The 17,789-nt window shown below is 41.3% G+C and overlaps 1 protein-coding gene across 1 annotated transcript in view; it reads right to left on the bottom strand.

Annotated features, from left to right (window-relative positions):
* mmel1 (membrane metallo-endopeptidase-like 1) overlaps positions 1 to 16,960 on the bottom strand; it is a 28,299-nt gene extending 11,339 nt beyond the window's left edge. Inside the window, exons 1-7 of the mRNA XM_079578297.1 lie at positions 16,901 to 16,960; positions 16,323 to 16,475; positions 4,849 to 5,020; positions 3,478 to 3,531; positions 938 to 997; positions 502 to 663; positions 259 to 339 (exon numbers count right to left, since the gene is read on the bottom strand). Of these exons, the coding sequence (XP_079434423.1) occupies positions 259 to 339; positions 502 to 663; positions 938 to 997; positions 3,478 to 3,531; positions 4,849 to 5,005 (514 nt within the window). The 5' untranslated portion in view covers positions 5,006 to 5,020; positions 16,323 to 16,475; positions 16,901 to 16,960. The remainder of the gene's footprint in view (positions 1 to 258; positions 340 to 501; positions 664 to 937; positions 998 to 3,477; positions 3,532 to 4,848; positions 5,021 to 16,322; positions 16,476 to 16,900) is intronic.
* Between the last annotated feature and the right edge of the window lie 829 nt (positions 16,961 to 17,789).

Genomic DNA, 17,789 nt, shown 5'->3' with positions numbered 1-17,789 from the left:
GGAAAGCTAAGAACCAGGAAAATGCAATCGCTGAGTTTTAATTGTGTAGGACTACCGATGGAAACTAGCATAGCGCTTATTGCCATCTTTTTAATGTAACTGCACATTGTCCTGATTGAATAAACTAAACTAGACCAGTTAGTTTCAACCTCCGATTTTAGATCGCCGCGCAAAGTGCCGCGATTAGCAGCATCAGTATGCTAAATCTAGCATGCTAACGAAATCATCTGACACCAAACAACATATGTCCATTCTTACTTTCATTCATGCAGGAGCTGTAGAGCATTTTGGCCTTCTTGATGGCGTCTCTGTCCTGATCATGCGGAGTCTCCAGAGTGCCTACACAACCACAAAACATTTCAACCATGAGGGACTTAAGGGGACCAATCAATAGAAACATGGAGGAGGTGGTAGCGGTGGTGGAAGAGGAGATAGTGGAGGGGCCAAGGTGGTTTGGTTACTGGAGATAGAGCAGAGGTGATGGGCTCACAGACCACAGACCTTTAAGCACAATCTCCAGCTTGTCGCGGAGGATGTCGAAGACGCTGTGGTGGGAGCTGGTCTCGGGGATGACGTGCCGCTCCAGCCAGCCCCCGCAGGCGAACTGGTAAAAGTTGTCGCAGGGCTTCACCGAGTCATCCATGTTCTGCAGCAGGCGAGCGGCTAAAAGCAGCAGAACGGGTTTACAAAGACAAGAAATGGTATAGTGCATTGGGATGTGATCACACTGATTTTGGCAAAGATTTGAACATTTCAACATGCCAAGTGCTGTGAATGTAAAGGACTGTCCGACACCAGGAACAAAACTCCAAAAATGCATGCAAATTTAGAGCCCTTTGTATTTTTTCATCCTTTCAATTTAAACAGAAGTCATAAAACAAATACTGTAATGCAAATTCTTCGGTTTTTTTTTTAGATTTGTCCTGCGATCGCTCACCTGCGGTAACACAGTCGGCCGTTGTGCAAACATTTTCAAAGCTTGAGTGATCCTGCTGGCCTGAAAGAGAGACAATTTGAAAGTCATTACACGCTGAGAAAACCCTGTGCAAAGCTCTAATTGTGCGCCAATTGGGGACTGGTTGATAATGTCTGTCAGCATCCTCCGTTATTTCTCTTTTTCGTCTTGCTGACCAGGCCTGGGCCAAATTATAACACTGGACGCCATCACGAAGGGCCATTAGAGCCACACCGTAAAGTATCTAAAGTTATAGGTTGCTGCGTCGAACGAGTAAGTAACCGGTTTTAAAAAAAACATTAGCGATACTGAACAATGCTACAATGCTATTTAAGCCCTGGGCTATCAAAATGAAGCATGTGGAAGAAGATTTAAGGGGAGACACTACAGGCAAAACTCAATTTTTTCAGTTTTCAGGTTTTGGGCCAAATTGGTCTCTGAACATACAAGCTTTCACCCGGAAACAGAAAATATACCTAATCTTCACAAAAACATGTTTAAATATTGTGCTGATTAAATGTTCCCCCATAGACTTAAATGGGAGAATGCAATTTCAAGGGCCTTTTTCTCAAAACACACATTTCTGTCATTGTGGCGACACTATGTCCACGTCAGTCGGACCTAAAGACTTCACATTTTCCAGCCTTGGACTGAACAATATTTGGAAGATTTTTTCAGAGGAATTTTTTGTTATTTAATCCCTAAGCCCCATTTATTGAGTTTTGAATGTCAAAAAATGAGGCGAAAATTATTATTTTTTACAAATTTTTACACAAAAAAACAGCTTATTTTAAAACTAAAAAAGAAATCCAAAATCCCCTCTGAGAAAGTGTTGGTATCTCATTTATCAATAAAATGAAACCATAAATTTGAATGTAGCTCTATCCATTATTCAGATTTCGTTGGTGAAAGATGGGAAATTTGGGGCATTTTTAGGCATAAAACACCTTGTTCTTATATGAAAAGATAAAATGACAGAAAACTTGCAATGTATTTTTTTCTCACATTTATGCCAGTGATCGACAGCAACAGTTTCAAATTGATATCTGTAAATATACATTTTTCCCCTATTCACCTGCAGTGTCTCGCCTTAAAGCCACACTGCGGAACATTCCAGGTTATAGAGCGTTTTCATGAAAGGTTTAGAAACAGAGAAACAATCATAGTTAAGGTTTGATAAATGGTTTGGGTTAGGTGAGTAAAATGGTTTGTTATTTGACAATCAAATTTGTCAAATATCTAATCAGTCTCAAAGCATTACCAAGTGCAAAAGAAAATGGTGATTTATAGGGTGAACCCCTTTTTATGCATTGTCATGACTAGAAGGCAGAATAGCAAAGAGTTTGTAGCCATCGGACGGTTATAGACACTGCCTATTTGTTGAGCTGAGCAAATTCAAATATTATCCAGATGTTTCCCCATCCAAATCCTGGTTGAGGCTTGCAATCCCTGATTTTGCACAACTTTGGGTGAACAGTGATACTGCAAATGATTTTCTGCGGCTGATCTGTTGTGACAGCCGAGAAATAGTTCACCATTTCGCCCTTTCAAACTTTGTGGTGCTTTTATTTGTTTTGAAAGGAGAGCCTTGGATGTAAGGATTATATTAATGTATCGTAATGTATCATGGCCGACTTCTGGACAGGCGACATCATGGGAAAACGCTCTATAGATACAGACGGCATCTCGTCATAGAAGGGGGCGTGGCCTCGCCGAGGGGGAAAATAGAATCTTTAGAGAAACGCAATTTTCCACTCTCTTTAGCCATTTTCTGGTGGAATATCAACTTATTTATCACATACAAATAAATTCAAGTGTAAATCGGGCCCATATGGATATTTTCTCACAGCAGATTGTGCAGTAGAAGTGAAAAAACGGCAGTTGTAGCAAGCGCTAGCTAACCGTTAGCATTAGCCCGATGCTAACATATAGCATCAAGTTAGCATTCTCCGTTATTCATGTATTTATGGGCTGTTGAACCACTTTGCTCCTCCCCATGTCTTTGTATCATTATTTAGTAGAAACTATGTTCATAATTCAGCATTTGTTACAGTAGTTTTTGAATAATTAGAGAAAATATACATTTTTTCAAAATTGTTTTCCCCCTTAACTGTTTTCAAAATGACCATATATGGGCGATTCCAGAAATGCTGTCTGTATCTATAGAGCTCAACAGCCCCGCCCACTTCCCCGGTCCTTCTCCGGGGTCCAGGAGTAAAAATCACATTCAAAGATTAAGAGTTTGAAAGCACGACTCGGGTGATCAAAACAGAATTTAGAAGAGGACGTTTGGCTTCCTGTCGTCAAAGCAAAAACAGCACCATCCAAAGTTGTCAGGTCGAAGGGTGAGCAACCACACTCATAGTAAAGAGTCAAAGACACATTTTTATTAAGAGGTATTTTTCACCAATAACAACATCCGTAAAGAAATGCTGGGCTGCGTGGTTTCAACTAGGCATGACTATATTTCCATATTATTGCTTTGGGTTTGGAAAACAAGCCCAAAAGCAGCAAAGAATTACCTTCAAGTGATGAGCCCCTGGACACACTTGCCACATTCGGCCTGCTAGATTGCTCTGTGAAAAACACAGGAAAATGTTTATTTGCAGACATGGGGAGGGGATGTTCAGAGTAAATGCTGTGATTACAAGTGTTTTCGTAAGCTGTAAGGTCATGACAAACCGCAGGCTTCTTCGAGGGAGGGCAAGCTTCAAATCTCAAATAATGGTGGGTTATCCAACAGTGTGTTACAGACATGTTATTTTTACCACACAAGTGTCGCAAATGGGCCTCTTTACCAACACCAGAGACAGAGCAGAATGATGTTTGGTGTCATTGCACAACACATTATTATGTCAGCAGGATGTGTTCTCCGTCGACATAATGCGAGATTACAAAAGCGTTTCCTGGATTCGTTTCGATGAGGAGACAGGGTTGCCTTCTCGAAATTAGGCCGACATGCCACCCAGGCAAGGTAAAGGCGCACTTTTTTTGTCCCAGTAGGGAAATTTGTAGGGAAGTCTTTAGCCAGGTTAGGTCAGGATTCAGGAACAACTGGAGGATTATCAGATTGTGCATGTTGATTCATACTCACACGCTTAAATGTTGATAAGAACTGGTAAAAGGCTGTGCCAATCAAATTCAAGTGTGGCGCAGTTTTTTTCATGCTCACCCCTGTACGTCTTTAAATGGATTGGTATGTCCGACCGCACCTCAGCGCATTTTTTGCGCAGTAATCATTTACCTTGGAGCGCGTGTTCATTACCAGCAAACAAAAGTGTCATTTCAGTTGAATGTAAGGAAGCGTCGCACATACATTAAAGATACAAGTAGCATTTCCAACATCGATATTCCAGTTCAGGAATAGGGACGGAATCTTATTTGTCTAGCACAAGTTCATTATTCAGTCACTCCAAACCCCATGATGGTGAACTGCATATGTTGCCACAGCTGCCCTTGGGGTAGACTCACAGAACCAAAGTTTTTGCTTTGGATTTTTTGCAGGCTCTAAAAGAATGAATATCTTCCTTTGAAGCCATTTGAAGCATCTTTGCAATTTGCATATTTAGAGAACAATTATGTTTTATCTTTTTATTTGGAGGCATCCCAATTTGACTTGAGCCAATCCAATACATCCACTTTATTTCTATGGCACATTTTCTAAACAAGACTGTTTATGATTTGGTGCACATCGTGGGTATAAAATTAAAACACACATTTTCCATTTGGCTCTGTCAAGTCAGTGAACACAAATAACAATCATTAAATAGTAAATAAAGCATTTCGATTAAGCATTTGCTTCAGAGAGAAAGGATGAATATTGAGACAAAAGTTGACTTTACAGAGTGTGCCACAGTGCTGTGAGTCTTTTCTCCTTGTCCGTCCGGTTATACCTCTCACTGCCGACGTGTAGAGGACCACGAGCCCCGCCAAGGCACAGCTGACCAGCAGCAGCAGCACGGACAGCCCGATCTCAGCCACGGTCCAGCGGTGTTTCCCAGGTTTACTCGATTTCTCCATGATGTCCATTTGGCTTTCAGATTTGCCCATTCTCCTGAGCGCGGGCTGAGGGGCAGAGCACATGCGTTAGTGTGAGATGATCCACAGAGCTCCCATGCATGTTTGTGTAGGACGTGTGTGTGTTTTTGTGCGTCTGTGTAGAGGCATGTGCGAGTGGGCAGGAGCTGCAGTGAATGCCCGACACCTACAGCGCGAGCTCGGCCTCAATGCACAACAGTCTGTCACTTTTCACACATTGTTCAAACATACTTAAAGCAGCATATGGCAAATGTATTGGGTCCAGCTCCTTGCAGAACTCTCACAATTTACAATCTGAATTTTAGACTTCTAATCTAAGCTCGGACTTCAAACATTCATGACTGTTTAGGCTCATTCATTTGTATAAAATTTGCACATTATACTTGATCCCTTATATCATACTTAAGAGCAAAAACTTACAAGCAGGAAAGGAAAGCAGAACATGACACACACTGAGCATAATGACACACAAACACACACAATGAAGCAACAAAGACAAGGGAAAACAGAGGGGGTAAGGGTGCATCCGAATCGGACAAATTGGTTAGAGGTGTAAGCCCAAACTGGATGTGCATCTGCGTCCGCCATGATAAGAAGCGTCCGAATAGTGCTGTCAGTTAGAAAGGAGATAGGGAAAGGATGCTTCCTATGGTATCTCCTTTAGCATAGGGACCTGTGGAGGTTCCTCACCGGCGGCTAGGAGCTATGTGCCACCCCGCCCTCGAGGGATTCATGTGGAACCACTGTTGATTGACAGCCGCACATTTAATTCAATTATAAAAGCCGCCGCAGTAAACGGCTTAAATGAAAGGCAGTTTGTGCTTTTGCAGACATTGCGCAGCGGAGGCACAGAGCGCACTGTGTGTTAAAGGAATAGGCCACCGTTTTTACACACTGAGATATGTTCTTACCTAACCTTAGACGAGTTCATATATACCCGTCTGGTCTTTGTCCGTGCGCTCTGTCACGCAAACGGAGCACGTAAGTAACTCCTAAAGGTTATTGACGGAAGTGAGCAGGGGAAAGTCTTTAGGAGTTACTGCGCGGACGCTGTGCTCCTCATATCACTACACCTCACAATATAGTTCCCCTTTTTATCTGCTTATAAAATCGACATGTTACATTTCTGTGTAAATATACTTCGCATGAAAACACTTCACGTAACTTTATTTAAATAGGGAACACGTGGAAGAGCTTGGTAGCTTCTATCGTGAGCTTTTTCGGAGCTATGTGACATGTGGGAGAGGCTGCGTATGTGCTCCGTTTGCGTGACAGAGCGCACAGACAAAGACCAGACGGGGATATATTAACTCGACTAAGGTTAGGTAAGAACATATCTCAGTATGTAAAAACGGTGGCCTATTCCTTTAATGCGCCATCTTTCTCTGACGATGAACCAAAGGATTTGGTGGAATATTTGACCAAAGAATTTTTCATTTCTGTGATGAAGCTGTAGGTGTGGAAGTCGTCTTGTGATCGGAAGATCGTGGGTTCAAATCCCAGATCCCACAAATGAGAGACAGAGCTTTGGGCCTGATAAAGGCAGAAAAGTGCTATATAAGTTGAGTCCATTTACCATTTATGTTCATCTCATTAAAGTCAGTAGCTGCAGGAGTGTTTTTTTTGTAATCCAATACTATATGGTGGATGTAGTTTTCATGAAACAGCTGTTGATGATGTCACTTCCCTTGCTGTTTCCGCAGCTGGGTGAGGACGGTCGGATTGTGCAAACGCAGCTGAAGCTCTAGTTCCTAAAACTGCACAGGGTTGACCTTCTCACATGACAAGGGGATAGGACCGAGGATCAGGACATAGGAGCTGTTATTGGTGGAATTTGGAAGCAGCCTATATATACTATGAACAGGGAACAGGTGAAACACAAGGGCGGGGCAGGTAATGCGAAATCGTCAGGACATGTCAAAATAAAACACCAAGGGCATGGACAAATACAAGACTCACTCAAATACCATCTAAAATAGAGTTCACATGCTCAGTAACCCAGCAATCCCAAGGAAACATCCATCTCAAAAAAGCTTCAAATTTGAACTTACTAAAAATAGTTCATAGAATGCATTTCCATCGTGTTTCAAACGTTTGACGAAGGGTAGACATTGTGGAAAACGTTTGACACTTATATAACTTGATACTGCTCAAGGTCACTGGCCAAACTTCAGAGAGCCTTTTCACATCAGTGTAAAGCCCTATAACAAAGCAGCACTGACGAAACTGAAGGGAAAAAAAGCAATACGATTTGTGGCTCAATAAAGAAGTATCAACCTTGAAATAAACAAAAAAACAACTGGTCCCAGGAGTCTGATGTCCTCTGTTTGCAATTCATTAGTGCCATAAAACCCCATTCGTACTCAGACAGGAGGTGTAATGGGGACACTTAAGGACTTGGACAGGATTGGGTTCAGTCTGTTCTGAGGCTGACAGACTGCTCTTAACTGCAGCTCTTTATTGTTGTGGTCCACTTTTTGAAACACGTCCAACTTGTCTCTGAAGAAGCACCACAACTCAAAGCAGAAGTCCCAAACCCTGATCAAAATGATGACCAAAGAATATCATTGTAAAGATGTCTATGGTCCAATTCCGACCCGTCACTATGGGGTTTTAATTTTGCGTAAATGAATAATAAAATAAAAATCAGAAGAAATAAATCTGCTGTCCCCAGAGGCAACGGTGGCTGTTTACAATCACCAAGTATAGATTGAATGAAAAATTCCCTTCCCTTGTCTGAAACTCTTTGGATGACACATCATGGGAAAAGCTCTAGACAAAATAAGATCCATTCTTTCTTCCACTTATGGGGGACCAAAACTGCCAAAATAATAAATAAATATATTGTTGAATAATGATTCAAACAATTATATTATATATTATATATAATAAAGTCCTACAATTATTATTATTTTTTGCTGCCTAGATGCTTAAGTAAATATATATAAGTTATTAAACGTGTCTTTTTTTTTGTTCAAGACATTATTTTCTGTCTGCATTTATTTAATCTTTCATTTATTTATTTATATATTAATTAATTTCCACCTTTATATTTAGTCGACGTTTTATTTTCACACCCTACATTATTCTTTTCTTGATTTCTCTCACCATATGTAAATGAAGGGGGCGGGCTCACTACAGTCATTGGTTAATCCGAGAGGTGATCCCAGTGCACAGGTCGAACTATCTCAAGACAAACATTTCAACATTTTCATGTTAATAAACCTTTTTTTTATACGGAAAACATTTCAATGCAAACATATGGTATAAAGAGCATTGTACAAAGTTCAGAGGCTAAATCCCATCATTGTGAAGAGGACTTAAATTCCATTGGTTAAGTGGTGACATCATGACATAACAGGAGGATACTCTACACATTTACCTGATATCAGCTGGTGATGTTCTGCTTCCGCCTTTCGAAGGAGAGACAAACCCACTTACGGTAAGACACATGTTTTGAGGTCTATTTTACCAATAATAGTTTTTGAGGTTTTCCTCGACATGCAAGAGAGTCTAAGGACAGGGGACACCCACGCCACCTGCTCCTGACACTTGGGTGGACATTATGTTTGCCTGGTAACTTAATTCACCTCAACTTTACATTGTCTTATTAACTGTTTTATTGCCTTGATGTTCGGTGCAGCCATGTGAGGCAACTCCTGTTGTGATATTCTAAATCTAAATCTAAATCTGATTCTGTATTAATCTCTGTAGAGAAATCTCTGTAGAGAAATTACTTCTCTGCATTTGACCCATCCTCAGTATCGCATGGGGCGACCTGTAGGAGCAGTGAGCTGCCAGCATTAGCCGGCGCTCGGGGACCCGTCTCCATGATGTGGAGCCAGGCTGGTGGTCAGAAACACCTGGCTGGAGGATTCACCTATTGCACATGTTTTTTATAACCAACCACTAACCTATGCAGACACAGGGAGAACATGCAAACTCCACACAAAACCATTGGTTGATTAATCGATTGATATAACAATATAAAAATGCTTGTTATTTCAATATCTCGTCCTATTGCAGTGTTCGGCAGTAAGGCTTTAAGAAGTCAAGCTTAAGTAAAATGCACTATAGCAAAGAGGAAGAAAAACAGATTGTGGAGCGTGAGGAGCACGCCTGGGATGGGACTTTGGCCGTTCTGCGTTTGGCCCTCACATACATAGGTATTACATAGTTTGTGTTTTAATGGGTCAGAGGACATTGTGGACAATATGATGCGTTTGTGGCTTTTCAAAAAGTCTGTCACAGGTTTGACTTTCTGGAGATGTCATGGTGTGGTGTAGCCAATGAGGAGACCAGGTTAAAAGGATAAAAATACAATTTAATGTATAGCCTATGGGTAAAATAAAATGTCGACATAAAAACAATTAAAAAGACCAGGTTAAAACTTAAAAAGGGACTAAAAGAAGGGCGTGCTTTAAGGTGCTTGCAGTAGGTATCCTGGGTCCGTCTACGTGGAGGTCACGGGGCCATCCTCGGGACACGTGCGTGGAGAGCTATGTGGCTCCATCCCGCCGCGTCAGTCCCGGTGGCCGACGTCCCGCCCTCGTCGTCTGTAGTCGTCCCCGGTCCTATCCTGCGCTGCGCCCACCAACACTGCCCGTCCTCCAGCATACAGCAGCTCGTCCTTCGCGGGGATGCGGCCCGTTGCGTGATTCACGTTCCCGTTCTCGTTACGTGGTGCTCGTCCTTCACGTCCTTCACGCGCACCTCGGCCATAGCGGCCTCCGCAGCCCGTCCAGTTTGTGCTTGCTCCTGGTCCACAGCGTCCCTGTGTCCGTGCCTCTTCTCTGTTAGCCCTTTTCCACCAAGCTGGTGCCGGTGCTGGTTCTGGGCCAGTTCCAGTTTCAGAACCGGTTCTTTCGTTTTCCACTGAAAAAACGTTGGCTCTCGGTTCCAAAATCTGGTGCCGGTTGGGAACCAATTAAAAGCTGGACCAAGAAACGAGTACGAGTGATGTCAGCGGCTGGGGGCGTGGCTCTCTCCTCCAACAAACAATCAGTATTAGTTAGTTTGTGCTTATAACTTCCGGGAGAAGCCAAAACAGTCTCTGTGGAGGAAACTGTTGTTTTGCTTTATGCTCTTTAGCTAAAACAAGAGTTAGAAAGAAGAAATCAGAATGTTAACGGCTGCTGTGACTGAAACATAAACTTATTTTTCTGTATTTTATAACCAGAAGTGGCAGTAGTAAGATGTTGCTTTTTGATGTTGACTTCCCAAAGCGTTGCTATGACAATAGGCACAGCTCTCATTTTGTCAGTATGGAACCAACCCGGCACCAGAACCAGCTCTGAACCAGCCCAGAACCAACACCTTGGTGGAAAAGCCCTATGTCACTCTTCCGTCAGCCCGGGGCGGCCTGCGCCTTTCGGCGCCCCCACTGTCCGCCGCGTCCCTGCTGTCTGTCCTCCTTTGTGCCAACCCACTTCCGCTTTTATGCCCCCCTGCACAGTCAAGGTGCAGGTGTGTCTTGTCGGTAAAACAGGGGCGGAGCTACCAGGGCAACGAGCTTGCTTATAAAATCAACTTTAAAAACATGCACCATAAAACACACAAAAAAACTTAAAACCCGTCCGTTTGTGCCCGTGACACCTGCTTTCACAATGCGGTCTGAGTGGTAGGTTAAACACAGGGAGTGGGTAAAAAAGTGTGGAGTGTGGCCTGTCAATCAAAGGCGATGGTTATTTTAACAAAAAGGAGGGACTACATTGCCTAAAGAAACTGTTGCTGGATCTGTTGTTAGATTTAATATTACGATACATATGTGCATGCGTGGTATGTTTAGCACTAAACTAAAACTAATGGAAACTTTTATCAATGTGGTCATTTTAGATCACTAGTCATTGCTGGTCATTTGAAAAAGAAAGCGATACAGAAAAGCGTATACTTGCTGTTGGAGCTCTTGACGACGCTGTGTATAGATACAGTCACTAAAAATCTCAAACATAATCTTTTATGAAATATTTCAAATGTTCTGCTGTTGAGAAAGGTAAATAAAGCAAATAAGTGAACAGTTTTCAAACAGAAGCATTGGCCAAACGTGGCTTGCTCTTCCCTTTGCTCCCTTCCCCTTTGTTTTCCTGTTTATTGCTTGTCGTTCAAAGTTATTCCTTAATGTGCCGAACCGTTTTCCATCCGTTATCACTTCACGCCAGAGACTCACTGTGTTTATAGAACGCAGCAACAGTTAGCGTCAAAACTGTCACAAAACCCCGAATTACCCGGTACTGTCATGCCTCATATTTAATTCAGCCCCAGAATAGACTCGCTCCAGTTCAAAAGGCGGATTTCTATGCAAATAATTACGAAGGCCCGAGCACAATATTCCAAACGAGCATATATTGCAGGGGACATTGACAATCACTGTTGGCTTTCAGCGGCGTAGCGTTGCATCTATTCAATCCGCGGCACCTGTTTTTTGTACACTCCAGTGCCATTGCCCTATCATTAGGACTGGCGAGGGAAGCTCTAAATCACAGGTTCACACTGCTCTGCTCCATTAGGCCGCGCAGATAAATACTCACAGATCGAGCCACGCAGTAGAGAGGGGGGAGAAAGGTTTGTTAGGGCTTTTGATATCAGCTGAGTGAACAGAAACAGCCAAAGACGTAAATATGAGAGAAGTTCTCAGCGAATGTAGGCAGTAAACTGTTTTCATTTGCATTTGCATAAAGTTTACAAGACTGTGGTGGGGCCCTGAGCAAAAGGAGGCAGAAGTTGGAGATGTTGGCTTTGGGTGTGACGAGTGTGGATAGAATTAGGAATGACCAAATCAGAAGAATAGGTTTTTTTGTGCCCGGAATTTTTCAGATTTGGACTTAGATCAGATTTAGATTGTTTGGACATGAAAGATAGTAAAGATGTAAGGGGGGAAAAGGAGCCTTGTGAAACAAAAGAGAGGACACACTCATCAAATTGTTATGATCCTGTTTTTTTAAATAATGATCAAAACATATCTATATATATTTTGACCCTGATTTTAATCAAGTACTCAAACTAAATGTATTCAGTTCTCTATCAGTATAAAGGACGTTCTGCATGTAATTGCACAGCATTAAAGCCGCACCGCATAGAATTTCAGCAATTATTATTATTTCAATAAATAAAATTGAAATTCAAGGATTTATTTTAGGACAGATATGTTCATAATTGAAAAATGCCTCATAAATGTACAAACAAACATGGGCCTTTGCTGTGAGCGGCTCAGCTCTCCTAAGACATTAACCGGGAGTGGGGACGTCTCCAGCTCGTCTCCATGGAGACATGACAAGTCAGCAGAATTTGAGATGTAAACAGGTTAGGTTTTCATCAAAATCCATTATTTGAATACCTACTGCAGTAACAGCATTTCCTGTGTCGAGCGGGACATTAGGAGCATGTTTTGTTCTGATGGCGACAGTATAGTCCACAATGTTACGCAGTGTGCCTTTAAGTAGCGGTGTTAGCTGTTGTTAGCATTACTGTGAAACACTGCTTTGCTCCCTGTAAGTTACTAAATGTGCTCATAAACTCATCCTTGTGGAGAATTGGGATGTTATTAATGCAAGTTAGGAATGAACTTCATTCACCCCCTCTTTCATCGTTGGAATACAGAGAAAGGGATTTTGTGCTGCTGTGAGACGCTACAGTGTGTGAAGTGTCTTGCCCAAGGACACATGATTGAAGCTGGGTTTGAACCAGCAACCTTTGGAACAAGTGCCTCAGCAGCACAACAATAGAGTTTGCTTGATGATGAATGTAATGCTTATACATGGCATGTTCAAATATACCAGTAAATATTTGCAATAGTTTTCTTTTTTGTCAGTTCACTGAGTTTAATTCTCAAATCGACCCCTACTAAAGCACAATAAACAAAGAAAAATCAAAAAGACGACTACATTTGGTAAGATTTTGGACAACAGCTTTAATTGAAGTTTTGAATGTTAAAGGCACACTACGTAACATTTTGGATTATACTGTTGCCATCGGTACAAAACATGCCCCTAATGACCAGCTCGACACGGACAATGCTAATCACAGAATTGACTTAGATGATGTTTGAATCTCAAAATCTTCTGCCTTTGTTGACATCTCCATGGAGTCGAGCTGGAGACGTACCCCCTCCCGGGAAAGTCACAGTCATAGTCATGTCTTAGGAGAGCTGAGCCACTCACAGCAAAGGCAGCACATTTATGAGGTATTATTTTCTGATGATGAAAAAAATCTGTCATATAATAAATGCTTGTATTTCAATTTTATTTATTGGGTAAAATTCTACGCGGTGTGGCTTTAAAGTGTAACACGACCCACTGTGTACGCTAAATCATATTGAAAGAGGTTCTATTGCATAACGAAGGAACTCAAATAATCATGTCCATGCTTCATCTGGGTACTATTATTACCAATATGCCTGAAACTACGCAATTACAGTCTAAACTCAGGGCCAAACTGTGACTATTGCTTATTTCGTGGGTTTTCCATCGTATTGTGAAAAGCTCTTTGTGTGGGCTTTGTGTTTTCATTTCTCTGACGTGTTACGGTTATATAGCACATTAATATCACGTCCTATTGTCTGAGCACTTGTTGTACTGTACACAGACATTAACATTTGACCGAGATCAAAAACACCAAGTGATGAGATCAAGACAAGCCCGAGACCAAGGCACACCAAGTGTAGTGGCAGTTTACACCACGCATACTGACACTGCGGCTGCTGAAACGAAAGGTTCCCAGACACGTGTTCCACTTCTATCATTTATTTGGCTCAAAAACCCAATATCCACATCCCTAAGCGGCACCTGGTACATCAGGCCACGCCTTATATAGGCCCAGGGAGGAAAAAGACACAGTGCCATATGGAGATCAGTGTTAATTTTGACAACATATTTTATTTTAGTTTTAGTCTTAGTCTTTTGACTAAAATGTAATTTAATTTTAGTCAAGACTTGGTCAAAAAAAACTTTTCAATTTTAGTCTAGTTTTAGTCGACCAAAATTGCATGTCAATTTAGTCGACTAAAATGAAGACTAATTTAGTCGACTTATATTTATAATATTCATTATAATCATATTTAATCGTGGTCCTCGACTTCATGGAGCTGCTCCACATAAATATGAGTCTTTTTCAGACTGTCAATAAAAGTTTGGAAGATTTTAGTCTCTCCTTTTCATTTTTATTTAGTCTTATTTTAGTCGACTAAAATATCTGGACATTTTAGTCACAGTTTTAGTCTCATGAGAAAGTTTTAATTTAGTTTTAGTCCAATTTTAGTCAGCAAAAATATCACTTTGACTAAAATTAAGACTAAATATTTTAGTCGACAAAATTAACACTGACTGACAGTTATTTCTAAATTGTGTTGCATTACTGTCACCCCAGCGCATGTACTGTATGTTAACTGCATTTTAAAAAATAAGTCTCTATTTGATCTGGTAAAAAGGCTAAAACTGTATTGTACAACAATAATAACTGAATTGTAACATACAATTCTGTTCATCTTAAATTGTCATCTTTAATGTCACTTGATGTTCAAATAAGCAATTACAAACCATTCCTAATAGACCTACAGTGCACATTCACCGTGAACATGTGTGTAGTGTATAATGTAATATATTAGTGGCTGGAAAACTAATCTTGGGACCATTATAGAAAGCAGTGGGAGAGCTACATAGTTTTGTGGGAGGACTTATTAAGAAAAGAGACTGTTCTATGTCACGTACTGGTCAATTTCATTAAACCAAGAGAGCAAAAAGAAGTGGATCTTCATAAAACAACAAAGCAACGTGAAGGATAAAGTACAGAAATTAAATTCATACAGATTTTTTCCTGTCAACACAATGATTAGAGGGAGCTGGTTGTTATGGTCACTTGTGTTAATCCAAATGAGATTAAGGCCTTCAGTGGCTGGTACTGTGGCCTTTGTAAACAAACCTAATGACCATTAAACTTCTCTACTTGTTGCTCCTGACCTGGTTGAGCAGAGAATAACACCATACTTAAAACATAACGTGCAATTTGTCATTTGTCGTCTCAAAGTTGACTTTCCAGCGCAGCGAATAAGAAAATTGATTCAGTCAACCAATCAATCTCACTGTTAGTCAAGACTTATAATATGTTGATTAGAATTACTGGGTAAACTTTAATTGCTTTGATAGTGCTAAGTAAATTGCTGTAAGAAGATGTTTAAAAAAAGATTGATAGTAATAATATATCTGAAATATTCCAAATCAAATCATACTTCAAATATCTTTAAACAACTATGCCAGAAAACTGCTTTTATTTCAACAAGTTGGATAATGCTTTAAACTGTCATGGTACAACGACAAAAAACACAGACGATAGATGTCGGTTTTGAACATTTGCAAAATGTTTTGAAAAAAAAAGAAAAAAGTACACATTCTGGCAGGCCTGTGCACACGGTATGTGAAGCTCAAAAGCCCTTCATGTCCTTCATGTGTTTGGCTAAGCTGCAGAGGAGCACAGGGGGCAATAGACACTGCATTACTCTCTCAGCGCACTATAGTTCAAAAAAGTTTCTGGTACAAGTCCACTCTTTCCTACAAAAGCAGTAAACGTGGCTCATGAAATGGATCCCCGTCATTCCAAGAAAGAACACACTGTATTTTGTATTTGTTTTGAATAGCCAGCCTTCACAGCGACTTCACCGCTACCTGCTATCACCACTTCATTTTAGATACAACACGTTCTGGCTCCATAGTTGACCCGCCTCCGTATCTGCTACATTCATCTAGAACCAGCAAACCGCGTCCTGTGTGCATGGGCTCTGAATAGATTACACTCCACAAACCATGACGCGAAAACATACATCAACAACACTGAGAAGTATCTAATATGATTGCGTTTTTTTTTTTTCAAGAGCCTTGCATCTGCGTCCTAAACAGCAGGTGCACAATATGATGCGCTAAATTGCCTGCAAATTGTCACTTCAAATTGCTTTCGGCCAGTGTTTTTTTTTAACTGATATGACCTCAGGACGATGAGCCGCGAAACAACAAGGATATTTATTCCCAACCATAAAACACTTTTGCAGTTGGAGTGGGTAATGTATTTCCACACATATAATGTCTGCATCAGTCTGTAGTCTGCAATTTAGCTCACAATGACTCCCACCACTCATTCAAGGGGATTCAAGTAGAATTCCTCCGTTTTTTCAGTCGATGATTGTGACAGAAACTGGCTGCTTTTAGGAAACACTGCTTTATTCCCAGCATCGCACATTTCAACCTAGATTCTGCTCAACTTCAGTGAACTTATCTGTGTATAACTAACTTCCAGACCTCGGACCCTCCTTAAACACGCTCCAAAGTTACATTTCCTTATCGCTTACCTGAGTAGGAGGACGGTGGAGGTCCCTGGTCTCCCACAGGCGCTGGTATCTCACACACCCCGCTGAGAGGCTCAGAGCTGGTGTGAGGAGAGAGCGCAGCTGCGGCTACTCCTGTCCAACGCTCCGCTCCACAAACGACTGAGGCGGCTGTGACTGGGAGGGGAGTAAAAGGGAGGGAGAGGGAGAGAGAGAGAGAGAGAAACCAGGATGAGAGGTTGGGAATGACAGCAGCAATTTTTCCAACTACTTTTTTTCCCCATGGCATTGATATTGCTAACATGTATTAAAATATGAGATTGTGCAGTAGCTTATAGGTCAACACCGAGAGCATATATACATCCATTCACTGTGTTCATCATTATATTCATTACTATACGTTTTTTAATTGTAAAATATTCATAACTAACAAAAATAACTGAAACCCATTCTGATTCATAGTAAACCAAAAGCCAATCAAAGTATTGCTTACTCCAGTGTCGGTGATATTTTGCATGCTCGCCTTACTAAAAGACTAGGTGATATGAGAAAAAAAGATCCTAATTGATAAAAAATGTGATCAGATGCACAGCCCACATTACCAGTATGATATACTGTGTTTACGTTGTCGTTTACGCCGGTTGCCACGGTTGCCAGGGAGAAACTGGAAGTGAACTCGGCCCAGTGTCGGATGGAGAAAAGCAGCTTCATTATCAGCCCGGTAAACCACGCACTCATTAGCTAATAACAAAGGGAGAAAAGGCCGCCGCGCGGGTTAACCGACACCTCTCAGTCGTCCAGTCAAGTAACAGAACCTGTCATGAAAACAGTAAAACTTAATGAGAGATGTTTTATAGAGTTATCCCTTTGACCTTTTGGCATACATTACTGATGATGTAAGAGGCGAAAACCAGGCGGATAATTACCACCATGACCGGTGAAGTACAACACAGTGGGAGGTCAAGGTTGGCAACTGAGGATATTATTTATTCATAGGTCTTATTTAAAACAGACGGATTTTCAGCACACGTTTTTACCTGCAATTTCTGTGGTAGACTGGAAAGGTTTTACAATTACATCAAAGAAACGTTCTCTAGATTTGTATATTTGCAGAGAAGCAAGAGAGATTTTAGATCTTCTCTCCAAGACGTCTTGAAAGAGAACTCACCAGATAAACAGCAAATAAGCACAAGCTCAGCTGGCTGTGTGGGGGAGCAGTGGCTCTACCCTGAGCTTTTTTCCCCTCACTCTCTAGTGAAACGACAACTCACCCTGCAGGAAAAAAACAAAACCTATTATAAGTACACAAAACATGTGCAGCTAGAGCTCTTCTGGTTTGGATTGGTCGAATACTGATCTTAGACATCTTCTTCTGAGACACTGAACAGTGAAGAGGCACCAAGAGCCCCCACACCTGCAGCACGGAGGAGGCGTCACAAGAGGAGCTACAGGAAACAACAAAAGGGACCAACGAGGAGATGGTGATAGACT

Source organism: Gobius niger, assembly GCF_951799975.1.
Source record: "Gobius niger genome assembly, chromosome: 20".
NCBI lineage: Eukaryota > Metazoa > Chordata > Actinopteri > Gobiiformes > Gobiidae > Gobius > Gobius niger.
The sequence above is the reverse complement of the archived record's forward strand: the minus strand, read 5'-3'. Positions and strand labels throughout refer to the sequence as shown.